The sequence below is a fragment of the Harpia harpyja genome, chromosome 9 (assembly GCF_026419915.1).
Source record: "Harpia harpyja isolate bHarHar1 chromosome 9, bHarHar1 primary haplotype, whole genome shotgun sequence".
Taxonomy (NCBI): domain Eukaryota; kingdom Metazoa; phylum Chordata; class Aves; order Accipitriformes; family Accipitridae; genus Harpia; species Harpia harpyja.
The window spans coordinates 334,595-352,927 of NC_068948.1; the positions used below are offsets into that span (position 1 = coordinate 334,595).

Consider the following 18,333-nt stretch of genomic DNA (forward strand, 5'->3'; position numbering starts at 1 on the left):
ACCCGAGCTCACCAGAATCTCGCTTACCCTGCAAGGTCAAAAATCACGATTTTACTATTAATTTAAAAGCCACCACGTGCGCTGTGAACTCATGCATCCGTTTAGAAATGAACCGCCCCGCCCCGCAGAGTGGGGGGGCCTCTGGGCTGCTTCCCCGTGCGGGCCATCGCCAGCCCCAGAACAGCCGCCTCCGCAGGGGTCTGCGGGCACCGCCTGGGACCGACGCCGAGCCAGCTTACCCTCGGGGCTGCGCCGCCCCGCAGGAACGCAGCGGCAGGAACGCAGCCCCTGGGACCGGGACCGGGCTCAGCCTCGGCCCGACCCTCCCTCACGGTAGGCGCCACCGCCGCCTGGCCCTTAGAGAACCGGAGACCCCTTCGCCCGCCCGCGACCCTGCGCGGTGTCTTCAGCCGAGCGGCTCCCGTCCCCCGTAGAGGCGGGGCTGACGGCAGGGGCAGCCGCAGCCGGAACGCTGGACTGCCGGAACCTCCGCGCCGGGGGGCGGGTACCAGCGGGCGCCTATCGGGAGTACCGCTGAGCACTTGCGCGATCGAATCCCTCCGCTGGGTCATTTAGTCCCTCGGCGCTGCTCTCCTCGCTTGTGCCGCTGCCGCTTCTTTCCCGGGACGCCGGTGCGGCCGGCGTGTATTGCGGCCTTGCCGCCGTAGCTGCCGCAGCGAGCTCGGTCGTGCCCTGGGTAAGGGGTGGGGAGTGCCGGCGCCGTAGATTCCTCCGCACGTGGTGAGGTGGTGCGGCTGGAGGCCCGCCATTTTGAGTGCCTGAAGCTTGCGCGGAAGGGCGGCTGGTGAGTGCGGCTGGGGCTGGGGCGGCCGAGCTGGGGGCGATAGGGCGCGCTCGGTGGCCGAGAGGGTGCTGGTAGTGAGGCGGGTGCGTTGCCCCAAGTGCTGGCTGGTGGGGCTGAGGGCAGGCCCGGGGCCTACCCCGCCCGCGCGGTGGGACGTTCCCTCGGCGCCGCCTCGCTGGGAACGGCAGCGGAGAGGGAGAGGGATCTCTCCCTCTCGGGCCCGTCGGCGTGCAGCTGCGCCGGTTAACCCAGGACCTCCTGCGCTGCCTGCGCACTTCTCTGAACTAGCCCTGGCCGTTGGGCAGCTATGGGGCGAGTCTCGCCGGCTGGCTAATGCCCCTGGAAACCGCCCCAGCAGCAGGCTAATTGCTGTACGAGTAAAGGTTAATTTCGGTCTGGTCAGAGTGGCAGCCCGTCTACAGGAAGGGATGGGAAGGCAAGGTGCAAGGAAGGATGAACTGGATCAGTCTTCCTGCAGCAGTGTGGCTGAGAGGCTTATGCGGGAGAGTGGGGGCAACAAAACTTTTTGGAACGACAGCAGGATGGTTGCAAAAGAGTGGCTGGTGAGCTGGCTGCTACTTAGTGGCTGTATTTTGAATTAATCTGTTAAAACAGGTTGTTAATCAGAATAGTTATTTAATAGGTGCTTCTACAGAGACGTTGCAACTTGTGCTGAGACTGTTTCTTGCAGCACTGTGAAGTTATTTTAATGTTGTAGGAGTATGTTCCAGTTACAGAAGGGCAAAACTTACTTTTTATGGCATCAGACTTGCATCATGCTGTGGTGGGTTGACCCTGGCTGGATGCCAGGTGCCCACCAAAGCCGCTCTGTCACTCATCCCCTCAGCTGGACAGCAGGGGAGAGAAACTATAACAAAAAGGCTCATGAGTCGAGATAAGAACAGGGAGAGATCACTCCCTAATTACCATCATGGGCAAAACAGACTTCACTTGGGGAAAATAAACTTAATTTATTACCAATCAGAGTAGGGTAATGAGAAATAAAACCAAATCTTAAAACACTTTCCCCCCACCCCTCCCTTCTTCCTGGGCACAGCTTCAATCCCAAATTCTCTACCTCCTCTGCCCCAGTGGCACAGGGGGATGGGGGTTGGGGTCAGTTCATCACATGTTGTCTCTGCAGCTCCTGCCTTCTCAGGGGGAGGTCTCCTCACTCTTCCCCTGCTCCAGCGTGGGTCCCCTGTGGGGTCACAAGTCCTGCCAGCAAACCTGCTCCAGCGTGGGCTCCTGTCTCCATGGGGCCACAGGTCCTGCCAGAAGCCTGCTCCAGCATGGGCTTCCCACGGGGTCACAGCCTCCTTCAGGCATCCCCCTGCTCTGGTGTGGCATCCTCCATGGGCTGCAGGTGGATATCTGCTCCACCGTGGACCTCCATGGGCTGCAGGGGGACAGCCTGCCTCACCATGGTCTTCACCGTGGGCTGCAGGGGAATCTCTGCTCTGGCACCTGGAGCAGCTCCTCCTGCTCCTTCTTCACTGACCTTGGGGTCTGCAGGGTTTTTTCTCTCCCATATTCTCACTCCTCTCTCCAGCTGCAGTTTCTGTTGCCTAGTTTGGGGTTTTTTTTTTTTTTCCCCTTCTTGACTATGTTTTCCCAGAGGTGCTACCACCGTCGGTGATAGGCTTGGCCTTGGCCAGCGGCGGGTCCGTCTTGGAGCCGGCTGTCATTGGCTCCATCGGACATAGGGGAAGCTTCTAGCAGCTTCTTACAGAAGCCACCCCTGCTGCCCACCCCCGCTACCAAAACCTTGTCACGCAAACCGAATACACATGCATGTATATTTCTGTAGCAATGTTTTTTGAGCTTGGTTTGTTCTGTGCATCATTGAAATAACTTGAATAGACCAGTTAAATAAACTGGATGTACTGTAGATAGTAATAAATCTTATGTAAACCATTTGTTATGTGCAAAATGCTATCACTATCCAAAAGTCTGCACCAATGTGTCCTTCCGGTACAAGCCAAGGTCTTTCTATGTGATAGCTCTTAAGGAAGCGTTTTTTGGTGAATAGTTCTTGGCATAATAAAATGTCTTCTGAGTTAGTTTTCTGTGGGACTAATGAGTTGAACTGGCTCATGAGAGACTGGAGAAGTGCCAGAGCATGTGTTCAGTAAGCAGGAAGAGTGTGGGGAATATGGAATGGCAACTTTTTCCTTCTGATGACAGGACTGTTACAACCTTAGTTTTTATGTCCTTGGATTAATGATACAGCTGTTTTACAACTTGCATATTAATAGGACAGAAGCTGGCTTGGTTCTTGCAGTTGACTTTCATGTTTCTTTAAAAATGTGGTTTTATCAATGAAGTAACAGAGAGAGAGAGAGGATTTGACTGTGTGATAGTTGTTGCAGACAGCATCTTGAGGCATTGGTTTACTTCCCTCACCTTTCGAAGTAAGGGAATGAAAGCATGTCTTCTAGTAGCTATGCTGTTTTTTGGGAAATCTGAGGGTTTTTTCCACTTGGGCGTCTTAGAAATCTAGGACCGAATAGAACCTCAAAATACCACCTCAGTAAGCTCAGCTTACTGAATTGAGGCACAATCACATTTTCCTAGACCGCTGCTGGCAGATGTTTGTCTAACATTCTTAAAACTTAACTGTCCTGCAGTATTCACATCAGTGGCTAGTGTCACTTACCTAGGTTAAATAGACCCAGGCCTTTAACTTCTTGTTTTAGGATATGTTTTCTAACCCTGTTCCTATTTATGGAGTAGCTCCAGCTTTTTATCATCTTGCATCTGTTTCTGGGGTCAAGATTCAGTCTGACAGAATGGGAATATCCAGGAAGTTTCTGTTCCCTGTTGGCCTTGGTTAGGTGCAGGGTTGTGAAGTGGGAAAGGGAATCATGAGTAGGTCCAGTCATTTGTAAATAACCAGATTCAGGAATAGCAGGCCTGTGCCTCTTTGTTTGGAGAACTTGTTTGGCTTTCCCCCCCGCCAAGTAAAACAGTGACTGGTGTCCTTCTGACCAACAGCTCTTGGTTCCAATGACCTTCCCCTCTTCTCCCACAGAAAGCATTTATCATGTTGGGCTCTGGGTTCAAGGCTGAGCGCTTGCGAGTCAACCTGCGCCTTGTCATCAATCGCCTCAAACTGCTGGAGAAAAAGAAGAGTGAGTATTTGAGGGGGCAGGTGTGACCCAAGATACTTTTGGGGCTCAGGAGACTTGAGGAGATTTTTCTGGAGTCAGGGTACTTTCATGGGCTGAGTATGGAGTAGCCTTTTGCTCTTCCCTGAGGGACCTAGGCCTTGCAGTCTGCCCCAGTGTGCGAGTACCTGGAGGAGCAGGCTGGCCACAACGTGGCCTCTGTGCACCTTCCTGGCAGGTATCAGGGTGCAATCTATGGGGTGCATGGTGCGGAGGGACATGCCATTTTGCCCTGGGGGGCCTTTCTCGGGCCTGGTGTGCTCACAGCATAGCGGGGAACTTCCTGGGTGCTGTGGGAGGCTCTCCCCACTTGTGCTGTCCTGCCCTGCCCAGACACAGATAAGATCCATGGTTCTGATTGACTCTGTGGGGAAATTGAAGGTGTAGGAGTGTTTCTAGCAGCTAAAAGCCCACTCTCCTTTCTCCTGTGAGTTAGTGTGCTAGGACCTAGACACAAGGGCTCCGCCAAGCCATGGCTGAGTGTCTTGCCCTGCAGAGGCTCGTTGAAGGAGAGAGGAAAGCTTGTAATGGCTTTGTGTGTGGTGGGGACTGTGGGTGGGTACGGAGGCAGCAGCCCTTGCCAGCACAGTGACTGGCCTTGGGGATATGTGCTGTAGCTGAGTTGGCCCAGAAGGCAAGGAAGGAGATTGCAGATTATCTGGCAGCCGGAAAAGATGAGCGTGCCAGGATTCGTGTGGAGCACATCATCCGTGAAGATTACCTTGTGGAGGCCATGGAGATCCTGGAGCTGTACTGCGATCTGCTGCTAGCCCGCTTTGGCTTGATTCAGTCCATGAAGTAAGCTCTGGCCTAGAGGGTATGCTGTGGGAGAGGGTCCAGGCCCCCTGGGCTCAGGGAGGGGTACTGCTGGGGGCAGGCCTGGGGTACAGAAGGGCACCTGTGTTTGTCTTGGTGTCCTAGGGCCTCCAGAGACCTTTTCTTCCCCAGTCAGGGAAGACTCTGGAGCCCAGCATGGAGGATTGGGACTTTCAGGCTAAGCAGATTGAGGGCAGCAAAGACTAGGTGCTTGGTGTGGAGATAGGATTGTCTTCTGTTGTCCTTAGGGAGCTGGACTCTGGCCTGGCAGAAGCAGTGTCTACGCTGATTTGGGCTGCACCACGACTCCAGTCGGAAGTGGCTGAGTTGAAGATTGTGAGTAGGGTTGTTTGAAGAGTGTTACGTATGCAGGGTGGGGGTGACACTGCCAGAAACTGGTGGAAGCCTTTGTCTGGGACTCTGCGTCATTTAAGGCAGAGGACGTGTTTTTATGGGCTCTGCCGATGGACATCCCATTATAGGTGTCCCTGGAGCATCATGGATGGCTAAGGCTGCTCAGCTGGGGCACTCAGTGGCAGAAATGAGGGCGACCTGGGGAGGGGGGAGTGGGCAGCTCTAGGGGCTACAGCAGATGTGCAGAGTGTGGTGGGGGAAAGCAAAGGTGTGCACATTCCCAGAGTTTCTTTCCTGCTGCAGGTTGCTGACCAGCTGTGTGCCAAGTACAGCAAGGAATATGGGAAGCTGTGCCGGACAAACCAGATTGGGACAGTCAATGACAGGGTAATAAACTGGTGGAACAGCTGCAGCCAACTGGAGCTGGCAGAACAGAGGTGCCTGCTGTGGCTTTCTGCCTCTTTTTCCTGTGGCCAGTGGCTGATGCCTGTGGCTCACTGCAGAGTAGGATGGGCCAGCTGTGCTGCTAGGGGCCTGCCTGCATTGGAGCATGGGAGCATAGTGCCGAGGTCCCTGGCAGGTGGGGCCCTGCTGTGCTGGCTGTGGATGGAGAGGAGCAGAGCGCATGGAGCCCTGGCCTGTGGTTGCCAGCAGCGTCCTCTGCAGCAGTGCCGTACTGGGAGGAAGGGCCTCCCCAAGGCTGCACTGTGCTCCCTGCAGCAGGTGGCCCTGGCTGGCATAGCGCTCTGCTGTGCTGCACTGCCCCGCCCCGGTCCTGCTGAGTGTTTCTGCACCCTTGTGTTCCAGCTGATGCACAAGCTGAGCGTGGAGGCACCGCCCAAGATTCTGGTGGAGAGATACCTCATCGAGATTGCCAAGAACTACAATGTGCCCTATGAGCCTGACTCAGTGGTGATGGTGAGTGAGGCACCTGCAAGTCTGGAGCTCCCTTCTGTGTTCCAGTGGCTGTAATGTCCTGTTAGTGCTCTGCAGGCTTTCAGAGCACAGGGCTGTGGCATTGCAGTGAACTGGGTGGTAGTTGTGCTTTGGTAACTTCTAGACAGCTCTAGCATAGCACGATCCCTGCTCCTTCCCACAGCCCTATGGCATGTGGCTGTAGTTAGTCATGCTGTAGTCAGGTTGCCTTTGATTCCCATTAATATCACTGTGTAGTTGCTGTCTGTTCTGTCCTTGTTGTGTTGTCCCATCTTGTCCAGTGACAAATGCTGCATCTAATGCTCTTCAGAGGGCTGTGATCAGAATAGAGATGTGTTGATGAGCAGAATTCTTCCCCCCTCTCCAGGCTGAAGCCCCTGCAGGTGGAGAGGCAGATCTAATTGATGTGGGATTCACAGATGATGTGAAGAAGGGTGGCCATGGAGGGGGAGGAGGTGGTGGATTTACAGCCCCACTGGTTGGTCATGATGGACTAGTACCCATGCCAGTGATGATGCCTATGCCCATGCCAACACCAAATCCGCCCTTCTCCTATCCGCCTCCAAAGGGACCGGTAAGTGCCTTTGCTTTGAGCATTCCTTCTTTCTGTGGAAGACTCTGATTGTGGTGCTTAGCCCTGTGCCTGCTGACTGGGAAGTGTCTGTACCTGGTAGCTTGATGTGTCAGAAGGCCATCATGTTGGTGTGAGACTGCATGGGATGGAAACTGTTGGCAGTGCAGCTGAAGCTTCATGTTGTTTCTTGACTGTGGAGGTTCTCACCCCTGTTCTCCAGCCAGCCCTCTTTGCCTTCAGGGAACAGAGGAGTCCAGACTTAACTCCTGAGGCAGTCTTCTGACTGCCAGGCTTTTGGCCAGGGGTTGGAGCTGCACTTTGAAGTTGGTAGGCTGGTAGTGTGGCAAGATTCAGTCAAGGAAATCAGGTGAGTTTTGTGGGGTGGGAACAGCACAGAAAAACGTGGAAGCACACTGCCTTCAGACCTGCAAGGGAAGGGGACTAGGCCAATGGCTCTTGCAGATGATTTGTTGTGAGAGTGGAAGGTGGGAGCTGAAAAGAGCCCTCTTCTCTGAATTCAGTCATTTACAGGATGTCTGTGTAGACTGGAGAGTGGTAGAACAGTGGGATGGCTTGGAATCTTAATATGGTCCCAGCAATACTGAGGTGTTTTTTGTGGAAAATCTGGGTCAAGTATCATCAGCCAGCTGTTGGCCCAGGCATAAATATGTTGAGGACTTGTGCCAAGTCTAGGTCTTTGAAGCACTGTTGTGTTACAAGTAAGGGTAATACAAAGCCTCGAGTGAGCCAGAGACCTCCTTCCTGTTTTGTTATACTGCACTCAGGAGAAATGGCTCAGGTGTGCTTATTGCAGGGTATTACCCTTTTTGTCCTGGTACTTCTAATGCCTTGAAAGATGAAGTGTTTAGTCATGCTGGTTCTTTAGAATAACCCACAGTCCTGTTTGCTGGGTCTGATTGCTGCAGGTGACTACATCTGACTTGAGAATCTTTTCCTAGTAAGTATAAACTGTATCAGGTTGGATACTTCCCTGCATTTATCTTAGACTACTACTTTCTCTGACTCCCATAGCAGCTGTAGGTGTATTGTGTCCCATCGTCACTCTCAGGTAAGTAGTCTGGTGCATGACTCTAATCTCTCTGTACAGGAGAACTTCAATGGCCTGCCAGTGGGGACCTACCAGCCTTTCACTAACATCCATCCACCACCAATTCCAGCAGCCCCACCAACATATGAGTCTGTAAGTACCTGAGCTGAATCACCGTTGTAGGCAGCAGAGGGAACCTCAAAGAATGCAGTGGTAGCCACAGAAAAGGCAAATGTTCATTAAGCACACTGCTGTCAACCTTTGGAGCTTTTGGGGTGGTGCTTGGCGTTGCTTATGGGTGTGGTGAATCACTGAGTGCATATGATGGGAGAATGACTTGTGGGGAGAAGTTCCTCATTCAGCTGTGTGTTGCGGCTGCAAAGGAAAGCCAAGATTTATTTTACTGCGGTGCTAAAATGGTGATAAACGCTTAACAAGTAGAGTCCACAAATTCTGTTTTTTGCAATGTGAAGGGTTTATCACCTTCAGTCTGTTAAATTACGGCTTTTGAACTAATTCATAGTTAGCCTGGATGACAGTTTTGACTGACCCAAATGATGTATGTTTAAACACTTTTCCTTTCTCAGACTTCTCAGTCCTTGGGGACAATGGAGGAGAGGCTGGAGTCTTCTCTTTCCATGCTTGTCTATGTGTTTGTTGCTGCAGTTCATGATCATGCCTCCCATTTTGCTTTCAGCGACATGCTTCTAGTTTTGGCAGTTTCCTGTGTAGGAATGAGCATCGCCAAGCACCTGCGTGTGCTAACACCTTGTACTAGCTGCACAGCAGCGTTTGAGTCCAGGAGATGCAGGCACCGATGCAGCAGTTGTTAGCTGGTTGAGGATAGATGTCACTGCAGCCCGCAGGGAATGAGGAGTTACACCAGCAGAACTGACCATGCTGTGGGCCTTTGTTCCAAGTGGACCAAGACCTGAGATGGGTCATTTAGTACCTTGCTGCTGGTTACAAGGACCTATCTATTGTTTATGAAAGAAACGAAGCAGTAGCTGTGATTACGTGGATGAAGAGGGCAGTCTTCTCCCTTGATAAGTATTTCAGATCTCCTAGTGGATATGCTCTGTTTATCCAGTTCCAGAATATGGCCAGGGAAGCTTTGATTGACAAGAGAGGGAGAGGAAAGTCGAAGCACTGCCTCCTTTTCTTGGGAAGAGAGGCAGATTCTTCTGAGTGTGTTGGAAGCCAGGGTTGCCTGCCTTCTTGGGGAGGGGTGGGGTATGCATTGCTCTGCATGGGTGTGGCTGCTGTTGTCCATTAGCAGTGCCTACACAACTATGTGATTCTGTGCCTGGTAGGAGAGCAAGCTGTAGTAACTTAGAGTCTTTTTCAGATTGACAAGCCTAGTGCTGACAAGGATGCTTCTGTGCCGGTGGCTGGTGAGTATGTCAAGAGGTCTGGGAAACCTAGGGTGGTTAGGGGCTGTGGTTAGCTTGGGATCCTAGTGTCCCTGGAAGGAAGCTTTCCATGTAGGGAACAATGTGTAGAACTTGACACATCTTGAGAGCAGGATTTGAGTTTGGAGAGGACTCTGATGGAGATGGAGAGTATCCTCTCAAAACAGGGAGGAGCCAGACTTCCACTGGGAAGCTCAAGAACTGGAGTCTGACTTTGTAGTCAGTACTGGGTCTCCAGCTTAAGCTGCCTCATCAGACCAAGTATAGGGCATTGCAGGATAAAATGAGAAAGCAACAGCTGTAAGTGATAATATATTTTTACATGGCATAAATAATATTGTTCTGCAGCAACAGAATGAAAGAAGTAAGCACTAAGAGAGGGTAGATAGGTTTATATTGATGTCAGTGTTGAGGCTGCATACAGCAGAGCAGGAGTAGTAGAGATAGCTGTTATCCCCTGGTCCATCTGCGTAAAAGGCTTGCGAGATGCTTCATGCATCATAATTGGATCATAAAAAAATTCTACTGCCTTGTACAGTGTGATTCTGCTCTGTGTGTTTTGAAAGCACTTGTTATCTCTAGCACTTGATAAGGGTGGAGAGGGTTTTTAGAGTAAGTGGACGCTTGCCAGCTCCAGCAAGGATTTCTAACAATCTAATGGAGTCCTCTGGGGAGTGTTGGTGGTGCGTGCTGAAGAAGGTAGGCCTATGGGTGCGCTGGATCTGGCTGTATGCTTCAGACTGACAGCTGGGTGACAGCATGTGATACCTCCGTGTGTCTTTAGGAGGTGCTGGAATGGAGAAAACAGGGATTTTTGAATCCCCATGATGCAGTCCAGCCAGTATAGGCATGTGGGAGCTTCAGCCCACCGGCAGCTGGGCTGTGGGCAGTGGAGGGGGATCTTCTACTGTCTGGTGCAGCCATAGGATAGCAGCCCCTTGCAGCCATATAAACCTGAAACGTTTTTCCCCATTGAGTCTACACACAGTTGGAGGTGCGTGATCACTGAGTCCTGTTCAGAAAAATACACTGGTGTACTGCATTTTTGGTAGAATGACCTTTCTTTTGTGTGGCTCTGGCCTGGTGAGAGTGTGATGATGATGAAGTGAAATGGTATTTCTCTTATTCTAAATAGGGCCTGGGCCCAAGTCAGAAGTTTCTCCTAAACCAAAAGCTGGAGCTCCCAATACCTTTGATAACTTTGTGCTGCCTGAATTACCATCCGTGCCAGATACGCTGCCGACAGCATCTGCTGGTGCCAACTCTTCTGCCTCTGAAGACATTGACTTTGATGATCTTTCTCGGAGATTTGAGGAGCTAAAGAAGAAAACATAAAGCTGACTGGGCTGTAACTCCAATATGAGGGGCAGGAGCTGTAACAGCTGCTTCTCTCTGAAACAGACTCCCCTTGAAACTGGTTTCCTGTATTAACCTCAAATGAATGCGCTCTTCTTTTTGAGCTCTCTTCCTGCTGTACTTAAACCAGGTGGTGCCACTTTCCCGATCTTTGTTGCTCCAGGAGCTGAACTGTGGGGAATCTTGTGAGACTGGAGCAGGGAACAGCCCTGTCGGTCTGGGTAGCTCTACAGGAAAGCTGTGCTTGGTGTTCTGGCATTCCTGGCTGCCTCCACAGTGGCTCTGTGCCCCCTCCCACAGAGAAGAGAGGTGAAGGCTGGAACGGGACGGCGCTTTCTCCTCTCCCCCGATGGTCTCAAGGGCAGCACCATCCACAAGCTGCCCCTCCCTGCTCTGTGGCCTGTACGGTAAGGGTGATTAAGTCCCTTTGGTAAGACTTCTAACTAATTGGGGCAGGGAATACAGTCATGAGGAGACGTGGCATTGCCCTTGAGGCTGTGCAGTACGCTGGCACTTCTGCCATCTCCCTGGCTCCAGCCCTGTGTGCTTGAGTTTGCCTGACGTCCTCTCTGGGCTCTCAGGCAGCCTCTGTGGCCTTTGCTGGCTTCTCAGTGTGGGGCTCTGTTCCCTGCTCGCAGGAGGGTGGCACTGTACGGTTTCCTCTTGGGCGGTGTGTTCCACCTGAGCCCGCCGGGAGGGTGAGGTGGCCAGGCAGAGGGCTGGCAGAGCCACGCTGGCTGCACCAGCTGCTTTCTCACTGGGCACTAACGTGTATGGAGAGCTGAGGTCAAGGGACTCTGATGGGATATGTGGCAGCAACTTTGCTTACCCCTGAGCAAGGGGATGGGAGATGCCTGGCCTGAGCGCTGCAGCCGGTGCTGCTGCTGTGTGCAGGGAGCGGGGGTGCTGCTGGAGGTGACCTGCGCTCTCCTCCGTGATGTAGCTGTATATAACCCTTTCACACAACTTTTCTTTGGAGTTTTTGGCTGATTTGTATCTTACGGGTTGGTTCCTAATAAAGTCTAGGCTTGTGAGCTGCTGTGGGCCGTGGGATGCTTTCACGTGGGGGTCGCACAGCGACGGAACCCTCTGCCGCAGGCGCCCGGTTGGGGCTGGGCCCCGGTCCCTAAAGCCCCGGAGCCCGAGGAGGTGACTGGCGTGAGCCCGGGCGGGGCCGGGGCCGCCCAGGGGCGGGGTCCCGCTCGGGCTCCTCCCCGTGGCCGCCCGGGGGCGGGGCCAGGGCGGTCTCGCTCCAGGTCCCGCCCCCGCGGGGGGTCCCTCCCTTGCCTTTCGTCCCGCGATCCGGCCGCCCGCCCCGAGTCCTGCCGCGCCCCTATTGGCTGGGAGAGCCCGGCCTCCGCCAGTCATCGGGGCGAGCTCCAGGAAGCATCCCGCCACGTGTCGGGCTGAGCAGATGGCGGCGCCGCTGCGCGTGAGCCGCCGGCGGGCCCTACGGCGGTCTGGGGTCCTGGGGGCGGCGGGAGGGACCGGGACACGGGACCGGGGAGCCGGGAGCCGGCCGGGCGGGGCGCGCTGACGGGGTCCCCAGGGGCTCGGGCTTGGCCGGGAGCGGCTAGGGCTGGAGCAGGCAGTGCCGGGGCGGGGGACGGGAAGGGATGGGGGCGCTGCCGGGGCGGCATGGGATGAGGAGGGGGACCGGTATGGGATGCAGGCGGGGCGGAGTGCCGGGGGCGGTACCGACGGGGGGGCGGGCTGCCGTGCCGGGGCGGGGTGCCGGTACGGGTACTGGGGCGGGCGGGCTGCCGTGCCGGGGCGGGCTGCCGGTACGGGGGGCGGGCAGGGCGGTCTCGCTGCTGACGGCCTCCCGCAGGGGCGGCTGCGGGCGCTGGCGGCGGCGCTGGGAGGCTGCGGGCTGCTGCTGGGCTCGGCGCTGGCGGCGGGCGACGAGCGGCTCTACGCGGCGGCGATGCCCGCGCTCCGCGTCCTGCCCCCCGAGGCCGCCCACGGCCTGGCCCTGCGCGCCGCCGCCCTCGGGCTGCTGCCACCTGCCCGTCCCGACGGCCCCGTGCTGGTGCGGCTCTGTGGCGGGGGGAGGCCGGGGCTGGGGTGGCCGAGGGGGTGGTTCAGGGACCGGGGCGGGGGAGGGGGTGTGTGGCCGGAGGGGGCGGCCAGGGCGTGGGGGGCGGTGGGGGCATCGTAGGGCCCGGCGGGGTGGGCGGGCGGGAGGGTCCCGGGGGGCGGCTGTGGTGGTCCGCGGGGGGGGGGGGCGATGAGCTCTGGCAGACAGCGGAGGTGCCCAGCAGGGCTCCCAGGGCAGCCCCGGGTCCAGGAGATGGTCCCGGCAGGAGCCGTGGGTCCCCCGGGACAGGCACCCAATGAGGGCACCCTGTGGGGCAGAGGGAATGGAGGGGAGGGGGCCGGGGCTGCTTCTGGGGGGGCCGGAGCGAGGCCCTGGCTGCGGCTCCTGGTGTCGGTGGGCTCTGGCCCTCCCGGCTGCCCGTGTCTGACCCAGCCCCTGCCCCGCAGGAGGTTCGAGTCCTCGGGCAGCGGTTCCGCAACCCGGTGGGTCTGGCGGCTGGCTTCGACAAGCATGGCGAGGCTGTGGATGGGCTGTACAAGATGGGTTTTGGCTTTGTGGAAGTAGGGACTGTCACACCCGAGCCCCAGGAGGGGAACCCCAGACCCAGGGTCTTCCGGCTGGCGGAGGACGAGGCGGTCATTAACAGGTGGGATCTGAGGGTGGCTGCTCTGCGGCGTCCCGCAGGCTGTCTACCCAGAGGGAGCACCTTTGGGTGGTCCCAGCTCTGTGGTCCGTGCTGTGGTGGCTCTTGGGTTGGATGTGCTGAGCGGAGCTGCAGACGCCATACGTCTCCCTCGTGTTTCTCCTGGGTCCTGCTCAGGGCTTGGGGACGCAAGCCCTGAACTTGTCTGTTCTGGTGCAGGTATGGGTTCAACAGCCACGGCCACGTCGCAGTGGAGCGGAGGCTGCGGGCCCGCCAGGAGACACAGCTCAGGCTCACTAGTGGTGAGACAAGCTTATAAGCCTTTGCTCTTGGGGTCTGCAGGGTGGGTTTGGGGGTCTCCTGGGTAGCTGTAGGCCAGGAAAGGTGTGTAACACTAACCTCCAGGCATGGGAGGGCCCTGGCTGGAATGAGGTGCAATTCGACAGCAGGAACCCTCTTGGGGCTGTAGGCTCTTCCCCTTGGGACTGTGACCAGGCACCTTTTTCCCGCTATTTTCTCTGTGATAAGGGCTCCGCTTGCTGCTTTGGGCAGGACGTGTCTGCTGAGACTAGCCAAAACCAATAGTGCCCCAGCTGGGCAGTTTCCGAGGGCAGCCTCTCCTGGGTGGCCAGGCTGGAGGCTGTGGTGCTGGGAGGTGCTGACCAGGGCAACTGTGGTGGTGCTCCTGTGGCTGCAGAACAGTCCCAGGCCCACCCCCGTGAAACATGTGGGCTGCATATCTCCATCTTCATTTAGCTGGTCCTGGGGCCTCCCTCGTCAGGTGCTCTGGCCCCTTGGGTGGTGGTTGGTCCTGCTGCCCTGGTTCAGCCGTGTCTGTGTTCCAGCGGGGATGCCCCTTGGAGTCAACCTGGGCAAGAACAAGAGCTCTACTGATGCTGCAGCTGACTACGTGGCTGGGGTCCGGATGCTGGGCCCTTTGGCTGACTACCTGGTTGTGAATGTGTCCAGCCCAAACACCCCAGGGCTGCGGGACCTGCAGGGCAAGACTGAGCTGCGGGACCTGCTGACCAAGGTGGGTGACCCTCACAGCCAGCCCAGACTACAGCTGCAGCACTGGATGCATCCCATCCCCCAGCAGCGCCTGCTCTGCTCCAGCCGGTGGGTTTGCCCCAGCACAGGGAGGAGCGTGGTGGCTCCCTGGAGTGCTGGGCAGAGCCACCGAGATGCCCCTTGATCAGCTGCTGGCGTGGGGTTCACCAGGGCACTGTACTCCAGCAAAGGGCACGTGAGCAGCGAGGTGTTGTGCTCTGCTCTGCTCCTGCAAGGGGGCAGTGAGCCACCCACCCCGCAGCATCGGGAGTCACTGCGGTCCTGTGCGGGTCCTTTGCCCCAGGCCCTGTGCCGTAGCGTGTCCGTCCCGTTGGCAGCGCCATGTAGGGAGAGCGGGGCCTGTCCCTGTGCTGCCTTGTGGCGATGGGTGCACGTGTCTCCCCAGTCCGGGGCAGGAGGCGTTCCCCCACCACGCGCTGCTCTGTTCCCCCATGCATCCTCCTGCAGGTGCTGGTGGAGAGGGACATGCTACCCTGCGAGCGCAAGCCAGCCGTGCTGGTGAAGATTGCCCCTGACCTCACTGCACAGAACAAGCAGGACGTTGCTAGTGTTGTCTGCGAGGTGAGGAGGTGGGAAGGGGAGACTGGCGAGGAGCTGGGCTGGTGTGCCTCCTGCCTCACCTCGCACAGCACAGGGGCAAGACCATGGTGCTCCTGGCAAGTCACCTCTCTGAAGGGACAGGCAGACCCGCAGCTCTCTGGCTGCCATAGGGATGGTGTCCTGGGTAGCTCTGAATCTGCGAGGGCCTGTGTGCATCACCCAGACCTTGGGGATGGTCCAGGCAGTGAGGGGCAGCTGCTTTGTCCCCGGGCACGTTGCTGGAGCACTTGCTTGGGGGGGGGGGGGGGGGGGCGGGTGGGCCTGGCAGCCTGGGGGATGAGAGCGGGGGGCTGCTCGTGGCAGCTGTGTCCTGATGCTGCTGCCCCTCTCAGCTAGGTGTGGACGGGCTGATTGTCAGCAACACCACCGTGAGCCGCCCCAGCAGCCTCCGGAGCAGGCAGTGCACAGAGCCTGGGGGCCTCAGTGGGAAGCCCCTGCGGGAGCTCTCCACGCAGACCATCAGGGAGATGTACTCCCTCACCCGAGGTAGGGGCAGAGCAGGGCTTGGGGGTGCGTGCTGGCATCGCCCGTGCTGTCCTGACCCTGCGTCTGCCCACAGGCCAGGTGCCCATCATTGGGGTGGGTGGGGTGAGCAGTGGGCGCGATGCCCTGGAGAAGATCCGCGCTGGAGCCTCGCTTGTGCAGTTGTACACGGCGCTCGTGTACCATGGGCCGCTGGTGGTGGGGACAGTGAAGCGGGAATTAGAGGAGCTACTGAGGTGAGTGAGGGGCTGGGCACCTCCCCACAGGGAGCCCCTGGGCAGCCACGTGCTGGTGCATGAGCAGTGGTACTGCGGGGCTGAGCCGCAGTGCCAGGCCAGCCCAGCCGTCACGTGCTGTCCCTGGTTAGGGAGCAGGGGTTCAAGAACGTCATGGAGGCAGTTGGAGCAGATCACCGGTGCTGATGCGCCACAGAACCAACGTCTAGCCAGGAGGAGCCGTGGCCAAGCAGGGACAGGTCTGATGCTTCCAGTGCTGCGCAGGCTGGGACTGAGCTGAGGTCCTGGTCCCAGCCCCCGAGAAGGGTCAGTGATGGGTGAAGCTGTGGCTGCACTGGTGGGGAGCAGGGGAGGGGGCCTCCACACTGGTGCTGCTGTCCAGGGCTGTATTTTGGCTTTCCTGTGGGTTGGGGTCCCCAGCAGAAACCAGCGCTGGGTAAGGCTCTGCTGGGTGGTGAGGAAAGCTCCTGAGGGGACAGCCCTGCAGTCCTGTGCCCTGCCTCCTGCTGCAGCGCTGCCCCATGGAGAGCACACCTTCCCTGGTGTTACTGCCCAGAGCTGTGGGCCAAGCAGTGTATTGGGTGTCCCTTCTGCCGGGGATGCCACAGCCCATGCTGCCTGCTCTGGCTGGCGCTCGGTCCTCCTGCACCACAGCCTCTGCAGGAGCGTCTGCCCTCCCTGCCCTCCTCCCTTCTCCGCACATGATCCTGTAACAAACCTGCAGGTCCTGGGTCCTGCCTGAGTGTCAATAAATGTTTGGCTCACCTGGTCCTGTGTGCTGCTTTGGGGACACCTCTTGAGTCAGAGGGATGCAGCCCGACTCTCCTCAGCCGAGCAGGATCAGCTCTCTTTATGTTGTTACTGGTCAGTGCATCTTTTCCTGGTGGTAGAAACCGCAGGGTAGCTGGGCTCTGGGATGGATCCATGCAAAGCTTGCCAGGGCTCCCCTTGCAAAGACCTCTGCCTGAGGCTGGGCCCTTGTGAGGTGCTGGGCGCTGTTTCCTCCCTTTGCTGCTGGTGTGCAGATGTTTGGAGACAGCTGCGGTTATGCCCTGTCGCTTATTATCGAAAAGCCCTGTTCGTTCACGCTTCTGGAAGCTGTTGGATTTGTCTTTGGGGCCTCCGGCATTGACTGCCACTTTACCCCGGACTCCCTGCGGTCATCTCAGGCTTTTCTTGAGCAACACAACTTGACCTGGACACAGTGTTCCCTCTGCAGCCTCTTGCAATCCACCCTGCAGAGCAGGATTGCATCACAAGCACTTCAACAAACTTGTTTACAGGAGGAGTGGGACTGCTGACCCTGCTCTCAGTGGCCCTCAGCTCACATCAGGGCTGTCACCCGCCTGCTCCCCTGCTTCTGCAGCCCTCTGCACCAGCCTCTTCATCTCCTAGATTCTCTGCTTCTGGCAGGTGGTGCTTATTGCTGCTCTAACAGGGATGTGAGCTGGTCCATCGGCCAAGGTTTTGAGGCACTTTCTCCGGAGAGGGCCTGGGAGGCTCTCGCTCTCCTGGTCTGAATGTGGCCGTCATGCCTGTGGGAGCACGAGCTTGAGTTTCACGTTGTCCCACGGCACTCTTGTCTGTGCTCTGCAGCTGATACGTGACTGTGGCTTGGAGACATTCAGTGCCTTGCACTGCCACAGCAGTCGCTGGCAGCGTTGGCCTCAGGCATGGTCCTGCGCTGCCATAGCCCAGTGCGTGGGCTGTGGTCCGTGCCCCACGAGCGGGCTGGGGCGGCTTCCCCCACCTTCCTGCAGGCAGTCCCTTTGTCCGAGCTAACCTTGAGGCTGCCGAGTGGGTACCAAGGCACAGTCATGTGTTGCTTTTTTCCCCCTGCCAGGACATGGCAGTCTCCTGTGGAGGGACGAGCCTGCTGCAGTGGGATGGTGCTATCTAAGCCTGCTATCGTCAGATGCCACAGCACCTTTCTAAGTGCTGGCGTGGTTCATGGATCGGAGCTGCCAAGCCCTGATGCATCCTGTGCTGGACTCTAGCCTTCTGCGTTTCGACTGTGGTTGCATATGACCGGTGCTGGGCCAGACATGTCAAGCCCTGCGCTGTTTAGGGGCACAGGTGCCCCATGAGATGGGAAGAAGCTTGCACAGGATGGGAAAGCCGCCTTCTGGAGCACCTGGGACCAGACACAGATGTCCCTCCTGAGCCTGACGGACGGGCAAGAGGCTCACTGGTGAGACCCCCGGCAGGCCAGGCATCAATGGCTCAGGGCCAGGGCTGGCCTCACATGCTCCACATGGTTTTGGGGTGGCCTCGCTTCAGCACTGGCACCCTGGGGTAGATAAGAGGGTGGGTGCCTGTCCCTTCCCTTCCGTGCTGCCCCTTAGTTGTGCTCCTGCTGGAAGCAGACTCAGCTCGTAGGAGCAGGCTGATGTGCTCTGCCCCGTGCCCTTGCTGCTGGCCAGCCACATCCAGCTGGGCACTGGCCAGCGATTGCTGCTACGAGTTCCCGTAAGGCTGGGCTGGGCCCTTGCCTCTGCTGACAAACAACCTGCACCCGAGGGGCCAGGGGCTGCCGGGACGTGGGGCTGGAGCCCGCTGGGCGGGAAAGGGTGGGTACTTGTGGGAAGAGGTCGGTTTGGCCGAAGTCCACCAGAGCCTGCAGCGAGCGGGCATGGGACGGGCTGCACCCCTCAGCCAGCCGGGCTGGTGCTGCCCAGAGCGCTGGCAGTGCCGAGGCCCGCTGTGCCCCAGCTTTGTGGGGTGGCTGGCAGGGTGCGCCCCGGCTATGGGTAGAGCCAGGCACAGGATGGGATGGGACTCGGCTCCT

General features: G+C 57.5%; 2 protein-coding genes across 3 annotated transcripts; both read left to right on the forward strand.

Moving 5' to 3' along the window:
- The first annotated feature begins 577 nt into the window (after positions 1-577).
- Positions 578-11,505, forward strand: IST1 (IST1 factor associated with ESCRT-III). 2 transcript variants are annotated; one of them, XM_052797435.1, is made up of 10 exons: positions 580-805; positions 3,840-3,939; positions 4,593-4,773; positions 5,040-5,127; positions 5,449-5,532; positions 5,953-6,063; positions 6,449-6,655; positions 7,764-7,856; positions 9,052-9,097; positions 10,251-11,505. In XM_052797435.1, exons 2-10 carry the CDS (start codon positions 3,852-3,854, stop codon positions 10,448-10,450), a joined length of 1,098 nt encoding a protein of 365 aa, XP_052653395.1. In that variant the 5' UTR covers positions 580-805; positions 3,840-3,851; the 3' UTR covers positions 10,451-11,505. The 2 variants fall into 2 exon arrangements, with proteins under 2 accessions (XP_052653396.1, XP_052653395.1); XM_052797436.1 differs by lacking the exon at positions 4,593-4,773 and having other exon boundaries at positions 578-805.
- Positions 11,506-11,794: 289 nt separating this feature from the next.
- DHODH (dihydroorotate dehydrogenase (quinone)) lies at positions 11,795-16,314 on the forward strand. The gene is made up of 9 exons (XM_052797434.1): positions 11,795-11,903; positions 12,303-12,503; positions 12,959-13,158; positions 13,375-13,457; positions 14,001-14,188; positions 14,674-14,787; positions 15,159-15,312; positions 15,386-15,545; positions 15,677-16,314. Exons 1-9 carry the CDS (start codon positions 11,886-11,888, stop codon positions 15,729-15,731), a joined length of 1,173 nt encoding a protein of 390 aa, XP_052653394.1. The 5' UTR covers positions 11,795-11,885; the 3' UTR covers positions 15,732-16,314.
- Positions 16,315-18,333: the final 2,019 nt, after the last annotated feature.